The sequence below is a fragment of the Eumetopias jubatus genome, unplaced genomic scaffold (assembly GCF_037043125.1).
Source record: "Eumetopias jubatus isolate StellerSeaLion01/CBP00866 unplaced genomic scaffold, mEumJub1_p1.0 scaffold_3, whole genome shotgun sequence".
Taxonomy (NCBI): Eukaryota; Metazoa; Chordata; class Mammalia; order Carnivora; family Otariidae; genus Eumetopias; species Eumetopias jubatus.
Genome location: NW_028274809.1, coordinates 30,706,054 through 30,720,479, shown reverse-complemented (window position 1 = coordinate 30,720,479; position 14,426 = coordinate 30,706,054). Strand labels below are relative to the sequence as shown.

The 14,426-nt window shown below is 51.4% G+C and overlaps 1 protein-coding gene across 4 annotated transcripts in view; it reads left to right on the top strand.

Moving 5' to 3' along the window:
* Positions 1–1,152: 1,152 nt before the first annotated feature.
* The window catches only part of NRP2 (neuropilin 2), a 111,938-nt gene continuing 98,664 nt past the window's right edge, over positions 1,153–14,426 (top strand). For 3 of the 4 annotated variants that reach the window (XM_028112125.2, XM_028112129.2, XM_028112128.2), the window contains exon 1: positions 1,153–2,096. In XM_028112125.2, coding sequence (XP_027967926.1) covers positions 2,024–2,096 — 73 coding nt within the window. In that variant the 5' untranslated portion in view covers positions 1,153–2,023. The remainder of the gene's footprint in view (positions 2,097–14,426) is intronic. The other variant, XM_028112126.2, reaches the window with a different exon arrangement.

Below are 14,426 nucleotides of genomic sequence, written 5' to 3'. Positions count from 1 at the left end.
GCTTCTTGTCACCAAAACTTTATTTTTCTTAATCTGCAGAGTGGCAGAGAAGGTATATGCAGAGTGTTATTTAGACTGTTCTTGTTAGAGTCTTTATGATAATGTAGTAATAGGTGCTTAGTGAAGCAAGACAGTTTGGAATCCACAAAGCCATCCTCAGAAACAAAGATACAAGTGTTTCCCCAGCTGTTAGCTTACAACTCCCTCTAAACAGTTTTCACACCTCCATTTAAAAATAGTTGGCATAATGCTGTTTTCTTTGCGCGCTGTGACCACATTTCCATGGGGAAAAGGTGAATAGAAGTAGTTACAGTAGCATTTTGAGGAGAAGCCTTCACGTACCCGTACTTTTGGGGACGGTTGGGGGGTATCCAATTTAATTACCTGAAGAAATGCTTTGCAGAGAGACTCACTCTTCTTCTGGTAGTTACAAGTTAGGTGCGCCGAGAGAACTTAATCCTTACCCAGCGAGGAGAGGAGTATGTTTGGGACACAACAAAGGCCCTGAGGAGTAAACGCACGAGTGTTTGGGGTTTTGTTCAGCCGGGGCTGACCGTGTGTGTCGCCGCCCCGCACTGCTGCCTGTGCGAACGCATGGCTGAGCTGCCGCCTGGTTCCCTACACCGAACACCGTACGCCACCCAACTCCTCTTGTAACGCCCTTGCGCGTGGCATTGTGCTGGCTTCTACGTGTGTGGCCTCGGAGACCGGGAATTTAGGGGGGGAACAGGGATTTCCCCCCCCATTTCCTGCGGAGTCTCCCGCGGGCGGGGACGATGCGGCCAAGGGCAGTGCGCCCCGGAGGTGCCCCGCGGCGCTCCCTCTCCCGGGCATTGCGCACGGGCGGCCGGGCGCAGCCAGGCGCGGAGGAGCCCGGGGTGGGCGGGAGGTGCGGGTGGGAGAGGAGCGACCGGGTGGGAGAAGAGCGGCTGGACGGGAGCCGCCTCAACTTTGATCGGGCCGCGGCTGGTGGGGGGTCGGGGTGGGAGGGAAGCCGCCGCCGCCGCCGCCGCCGCCCCGCCCGAGCCGGGTGCCGCGGCGCTGAGCTGTACGCCGCGCGGCTCCGCGGCTGCCTCTTTAATCAGGAACACAGAAGGGGCGGGCCCTGAGCCGGCGCGTAATCGGATAGCTCTGCCGCGGCTCTGACATCCACATGCTGCTCGGCCTGAAAAGGCTGGGGGGAGCCGGAGGGGAAGCAGAGAAGGCGAGCGAGGCACCAGCCCGCAGCCCGCCCCCGGCACCTCCTCAGACGCGCAGACCTCGGCGAGGCGCTGGGCGAGGTGGAGGTGAGGGCGGGCGCGAGCGAACTCGGAGAGGGGCTCGCCCGCTCCCTGGCGATCCCAGCCGCCGCCGCCCCGCCAGCAGCAGCCGCAAGCAGCAACAGCCGCCTCCGCCGCCGCCGCCGCTTCTTTCCTCTGACTCCCCTCGTCAGGCTGGCCGAGCGGGGGTAGTCGTTGGGGAGGCTCCCGCTAGGGGAACCCGGCGAGGGCAGGAGCTGGGCGGCCGCCTCGCACTCCGGCCGTCCGGCGGTGGGTGCCTCCGCCCGCGTGTCGGTCCCGGGTGCCGGGGGATGTGTGTCGGTTTACGCCTCTGAGATCACACAGCTGCCTGGGGACGTGTGATGCCCAAGGCAAGTCTGGGCTTTTCTTTTTATTATTCTTATTATTTTTTACGCTTGGCTTTCGGGAAATCTTCGTGATGTTGTAGGATAAAGGAAATGATACTTTGAGGAACTGGAGAGGACATAGAAGCGTTTTGTTTTTTAAGAGAGGAAACCCGTCCCCTCTTCCCAGCTTGCTCCCGCTTTGCTGATTTCAGGAGCCACCCTCCTCTTAGTGAGGTGAGAATCCAGCAGGAATAAAGGTGAAGACGGGCCGCCAGGACCCAGGAGGGAAACACTGACCATTAGAAACCTTTGCAGAAGACACCGTAAGGAAGAACGCAAGGGAGAGAAAAACACAAAGACTTAAAATTATACAAGAAATCTACAAACCCAGTTCTGGAGAAAGGCTCCTTCTCCAAAATGGATATGTTTCTTCTCACCTGGGTTTTCTTAGCTCTCTACTTTTCGGGACACGAAGTGAGAGGCCAACCAGGTAAGCCCCTGAAAGTTTTTTCTGTTCATCTCAACATCTTTTTCCCTTTAAAAGCAACGGCTTATACGGGCCGCACGGAATGGCATAGAAGGAGGCTCTCTCTATACTAAATAATTTAAAGAGAGATCCCAGCCGGCCGGCCCTACACCACCACCGCTCCTAAAACCCAACTTTTCTCTCCTGCTAGGAGTGTGTGTGTGTGTGTGTGTGTGTGTGTGTGTGTGTGTGTGTTGAAACATAGAATTTGGCGGTGTTCAGATGTCACATATGGACTGAATCAAAGGTTTAAAAATACTACAAAGCTTTTGCATTACAGTTTTTGGGATTTTTTCCCCCCGTCTTGAAGCAGAACACATCTCCCTTGAGTTTCTTCAACCTAGCCAGTGAAATATAAATCATTTGCATTCTCTCCACTTAGCTACATTGAGCAATGTTAACTGAAGGGCTTGGGAAACACAAGAGTCTAGTTTTGGTTTTCCAATGCTGTGGATTCTTTGCAGAATGTGTGGATACGCCTCAGAATCCTAGGGCGCAGGCTGATGGATCAAGTTGGCCTGCAGCTGAGCTAGGGGCTTGGGGCTGGGCGCTGCTGGCCACCGAGGCGGCTGGTCGCCCCGACTCTCTTTCCTGCATCCATGTGTTTTCTGGGAAAGTAAATGATGTTCTTTTAAAAATTATTATTAGATAAAACAGACTGCATGGCCTTCGAAGGTCTCTTACTCTTGTGAAGTGGTTAGAAACTTTTGAGTGGAATTTGTTCTCAACCACTGCCAAAAAGGGTGTGTGGACAGACTGCAGAGATAAGGACTGCAAGGCCCAGAACAGTCTGAGGCCAGTATTTGGCAGCGGGGAGGAGGGCTGGCAAGGGGCACACGGCCTGAGAAGGGATTTCTGGGTGCAGGGAATCCAGTGGCGCTTGTCCTTCCTTCCCCACACCACTCTCCCCAGAACGAGCCTCTTTCCCTCTGAGAACAGTGTCGGGAATCCGACAAAACTCTTGGAAGCTGCCACAGGTGATTGGAAATGGGGAAACCATCTCTGGAGGAAACAGGGAAAAGAGAAAGAGGAGATAAAGCCTTCGTGAAGTGCCCTTACCGGAAGGCACTTCCCAAGGCTAAGGCCGGCCTGAGGCAGTGGTAGGGCTAACCCCTTGCGGCTTCCCGGGCACCTCCCCTCCATCACAGCGGCCTCGGGGTCCTGTGAGAGCCAAAAGGGGAAGCTGTGCGCCTGGTGCTCTGGCCCTCACCGCCAACACCCCCCATTTAAGCTTGAGTGTTTATTTGAGGGGAAGGAAGACTGAGGAATGCCTTTGCTATCCAAATCCACACGCTTGCTGCCCCTCCTCCTCTACCAGAGCTGGTCTTCAGGGCCGCTGCAAAACGTGTCGGAGAGATGGGCGCAGGTCTCACTTGTCTCCCCATCCCCTCTTGCCTTAATTCTAAGTTCCCAGCTTGAAGCGAAATTAAATTACCTCCCACAGACCTAGATGCTGCATAAATTATGTATGTTTGTGTGATTCGGTGGGTGCGTGTGTGCGCGCGCGCGCGCGCGCGCGGTGAAGATGCCCACGATATATTATGTATTCAGGCACGGACTCTAGTAGGCCCCGGCGAGCGCGCGCACACTGGGGCACACACCGGCGCGCGCGCGCGCTCACATACACACACGCGCGCGCGCGCGCGCACACACACACACACACACACACACACACCCAACTTCAGGTTCCGTGTGCTTTGCGAGCGGGAGGGGTCGTGAAGACTCAGGGGCCATCTCCTACCCCAGATGTTCGCACATCTGTCCCCGAGCGCTGCGCGGAGTGTACGCGTGTGTGCGACACCCGCTCGAACCCACTCCCGCTCTGCCACCTGCCTTTCGCGCTCTCCGCAGAGCCCCCTCCCACCCTAGCCCCGGGCCGCGCTGCGTCACTTCTAGAGAAGCCCCGAGGCGCGGAGCGCGGGGCCGGTCAACCACTACGACGCCTCAGGCAGCCTGGCACCCGGGGTGGGACCTCCTTGTGGGACGCGGAGCTGGGACCCGCCCTGGGTGGATATCCTCTAGCCCCTCGAAAAGGCGATCGCAAACCGCGGGGAACTCCGGCTTCCCGTCGGAGCCCCCAAGTGGCACCCGGGGAGCTGGCAGCGGGTGGCAAAGGGTGAGGCCCTAGTAGACCTCTGACTCACCCGGTGCGCGCCTGCCGGGAGGGGGCCGAGCCCAGCCGGCCGCAGCGGTGGCGGGAACCCGTTCCGAGAAGGAGTCAGGGGAAAAGGAGGGCGGGGAAGGTGCAGGAAGGAGAGCGACTGAGAAAATAACTCGGCGGCAGCCTCTCGCACTGACGGGCGGCAGGGAGGCCGCCTGGGCTGCGCGCACCAGGCTCCCCCACTCTCTGCCCCGCCGCCTGCCTGCCTCCCTCCTGCCTGGGCTCGGGGGCTCGGGGCCGCCCGGCCGGCCCTGCCCTGAGCGCCCCCTCCTGTCTCCCGCGCTCGGCTGTGCGCTGAATTCCCCCCGCGGCCCCTGGAGGGCCGGCGCCGAGGGGCTGAGGCCCGGGGTCGGCGGAGCTGGGGATCCGAGCGCTGGCCGAACTGGGGGGGGTGGGAAGTCGGGGTCGGACTTCAGAACCGAGGGCGGAGAGGGGCGGAAAGGAGCCCTCTCTAGCCTCGGGAATGCGCGCAACTTGCACCGCCTCTAGCAGCGCCCAGCGCTCGCCCGTGCGCCTGAGCAGGTGAAGAGCACGCGGCGCGCGGGCATCCCCGTGGTGGGGCCGTGGTGGCCCCCAAGCCTGCCCCACCCCTCAGCGCCGTCTCTAACACCGCATCGATTTGTTTGGGCTACGCAGCAGAAACAGAGCCGAACGATCCATAAACATTCTATTAGGCACAAATATTCCCAGCGAAAGCAAAACCAAGGTTCAAGCCTGGGAGAAGTTGGCCGCCTCCAACAACTCCAGCCTTGTCCCCTCCTCCTCCTGACTAAGGGCACCCCCAGGGAGAGGCTTGCGGCATTTCCTCCACGCCATCCACTGCCAGAAAGTTAAGTCGCCGCTGCGGTTCTCCGCTTGGGAGGAACCTCTGCAGTCGCCTTCGCGGTCCGCCTCCCCTCCCCCGCCGCCTCGCTTCTTGCTTCTCCACGTGAGAAAGAGAAATATTCACAGCCAATGCTTCATTTTCACTGATTGATTTCTTTTTAATACCAACACAAGTTAATGGAGGCGAGGCGAGCTGTGATTAAACGGCTGCCCCCACCCTTTGCCTCAGGCTCACTGCACCGCAGTTTTTCCTACCGGGTCCCAGGCGCCCGGCTGCTGGGTGGGGGGCACCCTCAGAGCAGAGCCAACGTCCAGGGGCTGGCGGGGACGGGGTCGGGGGTGGTCGAATGAACCGGTCTCTCCTCTGGGAACCGTGGGGGTGGGGTGGGAATCAGTTTTCCTGGCAAGCTTAGGGGATCCGGCTCATCCGTGTCGCAGCTTCTGCGGCTCCGGTTGAATTTCTCTTGAAGGGGAGGGGATCCACGCTCCGGTTTACTGGCGTGTGCTCACCGCTAACCGCCCTCCCTCCGCCCCTCTTCCTTTCGGCTTCAGACAGAGAGGAGAGCCCCCTGGCGCTATCCACTCCTCATCAGCGCCTGGCCAGGAATCTCCCCTTTGCTCGAGTTAATCGTGGTGGGGGGGAGGGGGCAGGGAGGGGGGGGTCTGGGGTTTGCTCAGGAAATTATTCTGGCCCTGACAGTGGGTTTCTTCAGATGGTGGCAACTCCCAGCCCCAACATCTCCACCTATGGGACGTGCCGCTTGGGGCCAAAAGAACCCGGACCCTGTAACCAACAACCTTCCCTCCCACACACACCCCCCTCCCTCGGCCTCCAGAGCTTTGATCTATGCTTGGGTTTAAACACCATTGCCATGGACACGGGCAGACGCGGTCAATCAGCCTTGCGTCTGGAGTGGATGATCAGATAAGAGGTGTAAATTGTCTGTGGGAGACAGGTCTGCGTTCAAACAAATCCTAAAAGAGAAGCAATGACGTTCTAGGCGCCTGATAAGGGTTTCCTTTTTAGCCCCTCTCCCCAAAATGCGGGATGACTATGGGCAGGTGTAATGATTTGCAAGCAAAACTATGAACTCCTAGATTGTACACAGACGGCCTGCTCTAGGCTCTGGGGACTGGTCTCATGCCCGCATTCAATGCATGCCCAGTAAACTTTACCCCATAAGCAGCCACCCGAGGTAGTGAAGCTGTTACCAGTTGCCAACAGAGCACACAGTGCAAAACAGTGGAAAGAAGAGAGCTCCCCAGAGTGCTCCAGGCAAGCACCTTCTTGTCCAAGATGTGCCTGGTAGAATTGTGAGTGCCCGGGCAGCACTGCAGGGTTGGACTTTTATGTCAATCTGCCCTCAGATTAAGTCACAGAGCACCCAACTGGCAAAATGTAAGGTTGGAAGGCTGCAGTGACTGGAACCCCAGGCTATCTAGACAGGACTCCTGCTGTCTACCAAATGGCTCTCATCCCCTGCTGTTGAATGTAAAGTCCACATTCTGCAACCAGAGAGGTCAGCTCCTATCTTCTTTAGGATAGAAAAAGTTAGAGGAGTCCAAATGCCAATTCACATGCAATAAGGCATGAATGTAAACAAGGGCTGGGAGGGGTCTGGGAGCATCTCCGGGGAGAAACACCGGGGGCGCAATGATCGTGAGGCCCCTGCCTGGTGTTGTTCATGTCATTCAACTGCTCATTAAAGTAATCAAGAGAATGAGCTGACTTTGGGTGATCAGAGTGTGGGACAATTCTTGGTTGATAGAATTCAGAGCCAGGTTTATTGGTAAGGGTTTTCAGAATGTATTCCCCAAAAGTCCAGCTGGGAAAGACGAGGAAATAGAGATGAGATTTTCCTTTTTTAGAAGTTGGAGCAGAAGCATGATACCTTTCAATTTCTAGCACTGTTGAGAAAGGACTTAAAACGTGACATCTGGGCAGTAGTTTATGTTGTCATTAACATATTTGAAGTATTTTATCATCTGACCGTTATCTGCCACTCTGTGATCTTTGAGGCACCCTCTTTGAGTGGCAGACATAAATTTGATCCCAGAAGTTAGTCTTTGTACCCTTCCTTCCAGGTAAGGAATTCACTTTTTTTTTTTTTTAATTAACCCATTCCTGGAAGACACTGTGTAAGTTTGTCCTAGAGAGCCTACAGCGTTTTTCAAAGCTTTATCTGCCTTGATGAGAAATGGCTAAGGGGCTTAATGGTTTCATTACATAACAGGATTCAGTGAAGCTGGATTCCTGGACACAGTGGCCTTGTAGCGTGGCTGGCCCTCCAGGAGAAAGCATCTTCTGAAGGTTTAGGAAGCTGTCAAGTTTAGATAAGGCTGAGCTCCGATCCTATGGGACCTTGGTTGTATTAATAAGAAGAAATTAATTTTTAACCACTGGGAACGTTGCCAAATTATGTGACCTTTGGCAGACCAGCTGTGCTATAAAAATAAATCCCCCATTTCTGAAAATGCTGCTCCTATCCAGTAGAACAATAACAATGTGGCATTTAGGATGGGGATGAGTGAGGTTGAGGTGACAGGAGAGAAATGGGAGTTGGCCAGCAAAAAACCCTCCGTATTGTGAGACATGGTTTCAGACCTGAACATCCTATCCACACCACCCTCCCTCCCCCAAAGACACACCTTGGTTTCTGGTACACAGGGAAGAGGGCCAGGATGACAAGGAGCGGGGTGCCAGTGTATGCAGGGAGGGGAGAAGATGTTAAGTGCTTCCAGCCGTCCCCACACCCCAGCCTCGAACACATCTCTCATTGTTCACACGGACAGATTACTGGCACGCGGGAAGAGCACGGGGAGTTTTCTACACAGGGAAAACGTTTGTCTTTCCCTAAATGCCACTAAGTAAGTTTGTCATGTAGGAGTTTTGGGGGGCCCTGCGTTGGGCTTCCCAGCTTCTGAAGCACTGAAGCCCGTCTGCCTAGGTTGAAAATCCAGCTCAGCCATTGGCCAGAACACTCCATCTCTCTGTACCTCAATTTCTTGATCTGTAAAGTGTGTTTGATAGTAATACCTACCCCATCGGGGTTTTCTGTGCTATGGCAGATTACATAGAGTGCTGTTTGGTCCAGTTCTGAAAGCATTTATCTTCAGAAGAACTTCAGTGAGGTTAACTGTATCTCGTGATCATAGAAAGTACATTATAACCATTGTGATAAGTTTATGCTATTTTTATGAGTTTTTGTAATAAGTAAATAATTATCATTCTCAGCTCTTACCCCACTGAACGTTTGTCTGTGTTTTATAAGCTTCAGATGATCTCTCAGCACACTGTTCTTCAGAGAGCAATATTCTTTGCTGGATTTTCATCTTAGATTTACGTCTCCTCGTTGCGTTTCTCTCTCTCTCTCTCTCTCTCTCTCCCCCTCTCCCCTTGTTCTTTTGCTCTCAGTGTTCTCGTCTCTACTTATTTTGTTTTAATCTCTCCCCCTTTCCTTTCCTTATCTCCTCTTCCATCCTTCATCACTGCAAGTGTGCTCAGCAGGGAGCACTGTGCAGAAGGTGCTCCCCGGAATGTGCAATAACTTCTCCTCTGGCATCAAGGCCCCTCAGCAGCTGAACTCAAGAAAGTCATCATAAAGACAGAATAGCTTTTACCCAGCAAGACTCTTAATAATCCCATTTCCCTCTGGGTCTTCATAAAAGAGTCATGATCTAATCCAGGAAGAAGGGAGGGGGCTGGGAATAACAAAAGGAAAGCTCTCCCCAGTAGCACGCAGTGGATGGGGCTGCTAGCCAGCTTACTGCACATATCCAGTGCATCCCTGCTCACCGCCTCCAAAGGTCCCCATAACCAGTGATCTGGGCTCTGGCCAGTCTTTCAGCAAAGAAGATAAAGGGAATTGCAAACTACTGGGCCGAGCACTAGTAGTAATAATTGTTTTGATAAAGGGGAAAAATAAAACAGATGTGCCCCAAAGGCATATTGGGGGCCAGGGGAAGGGAGATGGGGAGGGATAGGTAGAAGGAAGACAGCATCGATTATCAGCAAACAGTTTAGTGATAAGTAGTAGTGCGCCCCTTCCTGGTGCTACTGATAACAATTATCTAGAACTCACCTTTGGGAGGGTGAGAGAGGGAGGGGGTGAAGAAACCCTCAGATAAATTATTTTTACCATCACTAGGATTAAAATGTAAATATCCATTGAACTGCATCATTATTATCCGAGGTTTAGAGTGTCTTTGGAGACCTGGTTCACATAACTCAACCTTGACTTATGACCAGGTATCATGATCCCAAACACGTTAACTGAAACTCTCAGTTCACCACTAAAAAATCTTAGCATTTAATAGCAGCTGTGGGTTGGGACGGGAGGGCAGTACTAGAGAAGCAGCACAGTTTGAATAAGGCTTCCTCAGAGTTTGTGCTAGCTGGCAATACTTTTGGTGTTTAAGTTAGTCGACTCGTAATTGATGAATTCATCAAATCTCACTGAGTCTGACTTGGGCAAGGCTCTGGGCTCGATCCTATAAAGTTCACCAAAGATGAATGAGGAAGGAGTCATGCTTTCAAGTTGCAGTGGTCCAGCGGAATGGTTAAGGCTGTCCCGAGCCCTTGCACAGATTAGAAGACGTTTAAAGAGCTTCTGTCTCGGAGGTTCGAGATACGGAGGCTGGGAGAGTACCCTTGGTGTGGGAGACCAGGGAGGGTGGAGGTGGTATGTGAGCCTTGACTGAGAGGATGGAAGGGCTTTAGAGCTTGAAAGGGTATCAGGGGAAGATGAGAGCAGAGAAATGGACACTGGGTTTATTTGGGGAACACTCAGAAGCTGCAGTTTAGAATGTGTGGAGGGAAATAATTGCAAATAAGGTCAGAAATGATTCATTAGGCTAAATGCAAGGCCCCACTGCTAGGCATCAAGGGGTTTGGATTTCATTCACTAACCAGTGGGGAGCCCCTGACGTTTCACCATAAGCCTTCGGTTCAGTTAATCAAAATAAATGAAAAAAAATTATATTACCTTTTTTTCTCCTTTGGTTTTTGGAGAGACCTCAAAATTATTCTTCCTCTATTTCCTTCCCCAAATGTCTGTTGAAATGGGCAGGAATTGTAATCCCAGATCTCTCATCAATGGCATCAAAATTGCATTTGCAACGAGGGCTGGAAAAGAGTGGACATAAATATAAGCTAATGATATTATATTGGCTGCCCTATTGGAATTGCATTTGTTTATGATATAAGATGACAAATAACAAGGTTACCACAGGTGGCATGATTCGAGGTCAGAGGAGGTAATCACATCAAACTTACGTCTTAACGATTAAATGAAGGTTCATTTTTAGAATCCAGATTAAAGGGAAGTGATTTTCCAAAGGTCCCCTTTCCAGACTCAATTCCCGGTTCTGTCCTCGGTGAATGCGCTGGAGGTGTTTTGGAAGAGGGAGCTTGCCTGGTTCCTTACTCCTTTCTCCATGCTGATGTGCTGCCTACCTCTCTCACCCTCTCTTCCCGTCCTTCCTGCCCTCCCAGAGGTTCTTTTATTCAGATTTTGAACTTTATCACTGCAAAAGTTCACAGGGATTTCCATTTGCTGTGCCTTCAGGAGTGCATCCTTCACTGCCACCCGGGCCCATAAATTGAATAGATTGCATCCCTTCCCAGTTGCCTTAGGAAGTGGTCAAACAGCCGCATTCCTGGGCTGATGGATTGGCTCATTTCTTCCCAGCTTAAGCCAAGATACAGATTTTATGAGACTGTCTTGTGACAGACTGAAGTCGCTTTGAATAAAACAAAATCCAGCCTCAGCTCACAGAAATAACTCTTAAAAAGCAGCTTATCCGGGGTTAGTGAGCAAAATTTAGTTCAAACCCCGAGCAGGGGACTTAGATGATTCAGGCAAGGAATCTGAAGAAACTTTTTGGTCTTCCTTTCTATGCATCAGTGTTGCTCACATGCTCACACACAGAACTACGTATCCACAATATTTATAAATATGCAGCTACAGACTCGGTTAAGGAAAGAAACTCACGTCAGTAGGGCTAATGTGATTAAAAGACATTTGAACTCTCCGTCATGCAAGACAGGCATGCTCATCGGAAAAATCCCAGAGGTTGTTTCAAGGCTTACCAAACAGATGAAACAGGAGTAACACCTTGAATAAACATCTTGTTCTCTAGGAGGGGAGAGAATCTATGGGTTATAGGTATAGGATCTTTTCCCCACCTCATTATATAGGCCTTGAACTTAAGAACTGGACCTGACCTTTAGGATCACTCCTCTCATTTTATGGATGAGAAAACACAGTGTCAGAGATGTTTCCTGACTTACCCAAGGCCACACAGCTTGCCAGTGGTGAGACCATGTTGAAGACAAGGCTTCTTCTTGCTAATGACGTGGCAAGGTGACAACCGTCTCTCTTTTTAAGCAGGAGAAAGAGCTGCTTCTTTACCTTGCTGCTAATAATGAAATGAAAGCAATGCCCTGGAAATAGGAGCAGGATGGGATTATGCTGTGGATAAAGGATAAATTATAGAGGAAATAAAGGCTCTTATTTTCAGGGAAAATGAGACCGACTGCTCTTCTCCACAGGACCCTCAGGGATACACAAGAAATAGATGTCTTCTAATCCTCCTACCCCTTCTCTCTCACAGGGCATTTTAAAGTAACAAGGGAACAGAAGTCTAGTTCAGTGGGTTTCCAACTGTGCTCCCCAAAGCCCAGCAGAGTTGACAAGGGAACTAAGGGGCCCAGAATATACACCCCTTCTCGCCGCCCTACCTCCTGCACCCAAGAGAGCTCCACTTCTTTCTACCTGCTTTGGACATCAGAGTTCTGGGTAGAGTTTTGTTCGAAGAGAAAACAAACACTTCTAAGAAGTTTGAAAACTCCACACTTGATTTAATCCACCCATTGAATTACAGTGTAGGAAGCTGAGACCGAGGAAGGTCAGCAAGTGAAGAATCCACTGCCCTCTTCTTGCTACTCTGGGACCCCCCTCCCCTTCCCTTTCTAGCAACTCGGTCCCGTCATCCCAGGCCTACCTCTGACAACAACCTGACTCTCCAGTCCCACATTCAGCCAGTCCTAAACTTCCCTGTTTGGGCCAAGGACATTCTCCTTCCGTTCAGCTAAGCCCAGTGATGGGACTGTTGTTTTGCTGAGGGACTGCCAGCAGGCTGTTGCCCAGCGTCACCTGGTGCCCTCGCCTGGCCGGGAGTGAGCCATTGTCATTCTAATTATTTAAAAGTAGTCACAGCAGTCAGGGCTTCCTTTCAGTGAACGTTAGTGTCAAGTGCAGGCCATACAGTGTTCCTGTAAAACAACTCCGGTTGAATTTCCTTAGGAGGCAGACCAGAGTTTTAGGTTTTCTTTTACTTCTTCTCATTACTTCCTGAAAATCAGCTATTACGAAGGAACTGGTAGTTTGTCTTCAGCTGGGTTCTGTAGAAGGGTGAGTTCCTTCTGAAGCTGGCAAAGAGCCTCAGAATTGTGAGTGGGTGGATACAAAATTGCTTTACTTGATCCAGAGCCGGGTTACCTCTAGGCCACATCAGATGGTGCTTAGGCCTCCAGCAAAACGAGGGCACTTGAGGAGGAGGGAAAAAAAGAGAGAGAGAGAGAGAACGATATAAATGTCAGAAATAATCTGACATTGACCATGTCCAATAAAAACACCTAAATACTCATCATGGGGGGGAAAATCAGACCTTCTTGACTTTAGGACTTATTATTCCCTTTCTTTCCAATTAGGTCTAGAGGTGTCACTTTAATCCCTTTATTCTTGGGCGTCTGCGGTCTGTATCTGGCCTGAGCTGGCTCATCCCTCAGGCTGCTCTCCCAGATGTAGGAGAAAACTGGCTCTGAACAGCCCGGGGCAGGGTGTGCCTTCTTCTCTTTGGGAAATGAATTTGCCCCAGGTGAAAGGTATTCACAAAATAGCTGGAGAAAGAAGTCCCTTGTCAACTCACCGAACAGGGTCAGTAGGTCCAACTTCCACAGGGTCAACTTCCCTTCTGTATGTGGAGATTGGCCTAAAGGGGTTTGCCCTTGAGTTCAACTTTCTTTTGGCTGGGCTGGACTCCTCTGACACAGGACAGAGGGCATTTATGCTGTTCCTTCTGGGACACAAGCCAGGCCGCCGGAGTAATGGATGGTAGAGCTCTTCAGAAGAAAGTCTAGTTCATTTCTCCTGGGGGCGTGTGTGTTCAAGAGACGAAGCGTCCCCAAACCTGGAACTGAAGCCTCAACGATCAAGAAGAGGTATAGAAGGATGAAGTCTGTTTTCTTTACAAGTTTTACTGATATCTTTCCAGGATTCAGTCTGCTCCAAGAAAAATAGAGGCAGAAACTGTAGTATTTATCTTGGTGGCCATGTGTCTGTGCGAACGATGTGTGATATTTTACGAGTGGGTGTGAAAGTGTGAGGGGCTGAAGTGTGACTTTCTAATATGCGTATGTATCCGACGTCTGCTCGGTATCTATGTGAGTGTGTGCTTCTGAGTGTGAGTGCCATCCAAACAAGAAGGTGAATTTATACATGCTTTGGTATTGAAGGGGTTAACTACACCAAAGCAAAGGCAGAGGTTCTAATGAGTTTTCAAAAATTTTAATAAAGTGCCTTAATTTTCTTCAGATAAAGAAAGGACAGAAAAAAAGAAACGAGTTGCTCTTTTTTCTTTCCGTTAAATTTTGACCATGGAAAACACAGACTATCAGCTATGGATTATATATAATTTCAAATTTTTTTGAGTGGGGAAGTGATTTCTCTTGGTTTGGATGAGAAATGAAACCTTCCTATGAGGAAGTTTCCTGTCTTTATTGCTGATGGTGTGTGCCTGGTCTGATTTCTAAAAGCTTGAACAGGGTGGGGGGCGGAGTTGAGGAGAAGTTCTCCTTTTGGGAGTGGCTGGAGAGAAGAAGAGCAGGGGTAGGAGAAGGAGGGAGAGAGCGTGGATGATGTAGAAACCATCACAATTATTGAACAGGAGCTCTGCTCAGGGTCCCTCTGGTGAGTTCCAAGGCGAACAGTGTGGTTTGGGGGTGAGTGTGAGTCAGGGCTGCAATTTTCACCCAAAGAGCGGGCAGAAAATCCCCTCCCCTGCTAGCCTGGTAAGAGCCGCTGGTGAGCTAAGTCCCCACACCTCTGCCCTCTCAGAGGGTCCTTCTCAGCCCGATCGCATATGCCTGAGCCAGTACCAGCGGGCCACAGTTTGACTTGCTGGAAGGTGCTGGGCGCCCCGCATGGCAGTGGCGTGGGCAAGCCTGCGGGGATTGGCTGCGGAGGGATGGGCGGTCCCGGGCCTCCGCAGGCCTCCTCTCTGTCTGCAGGAGGGCTGGGCCCATT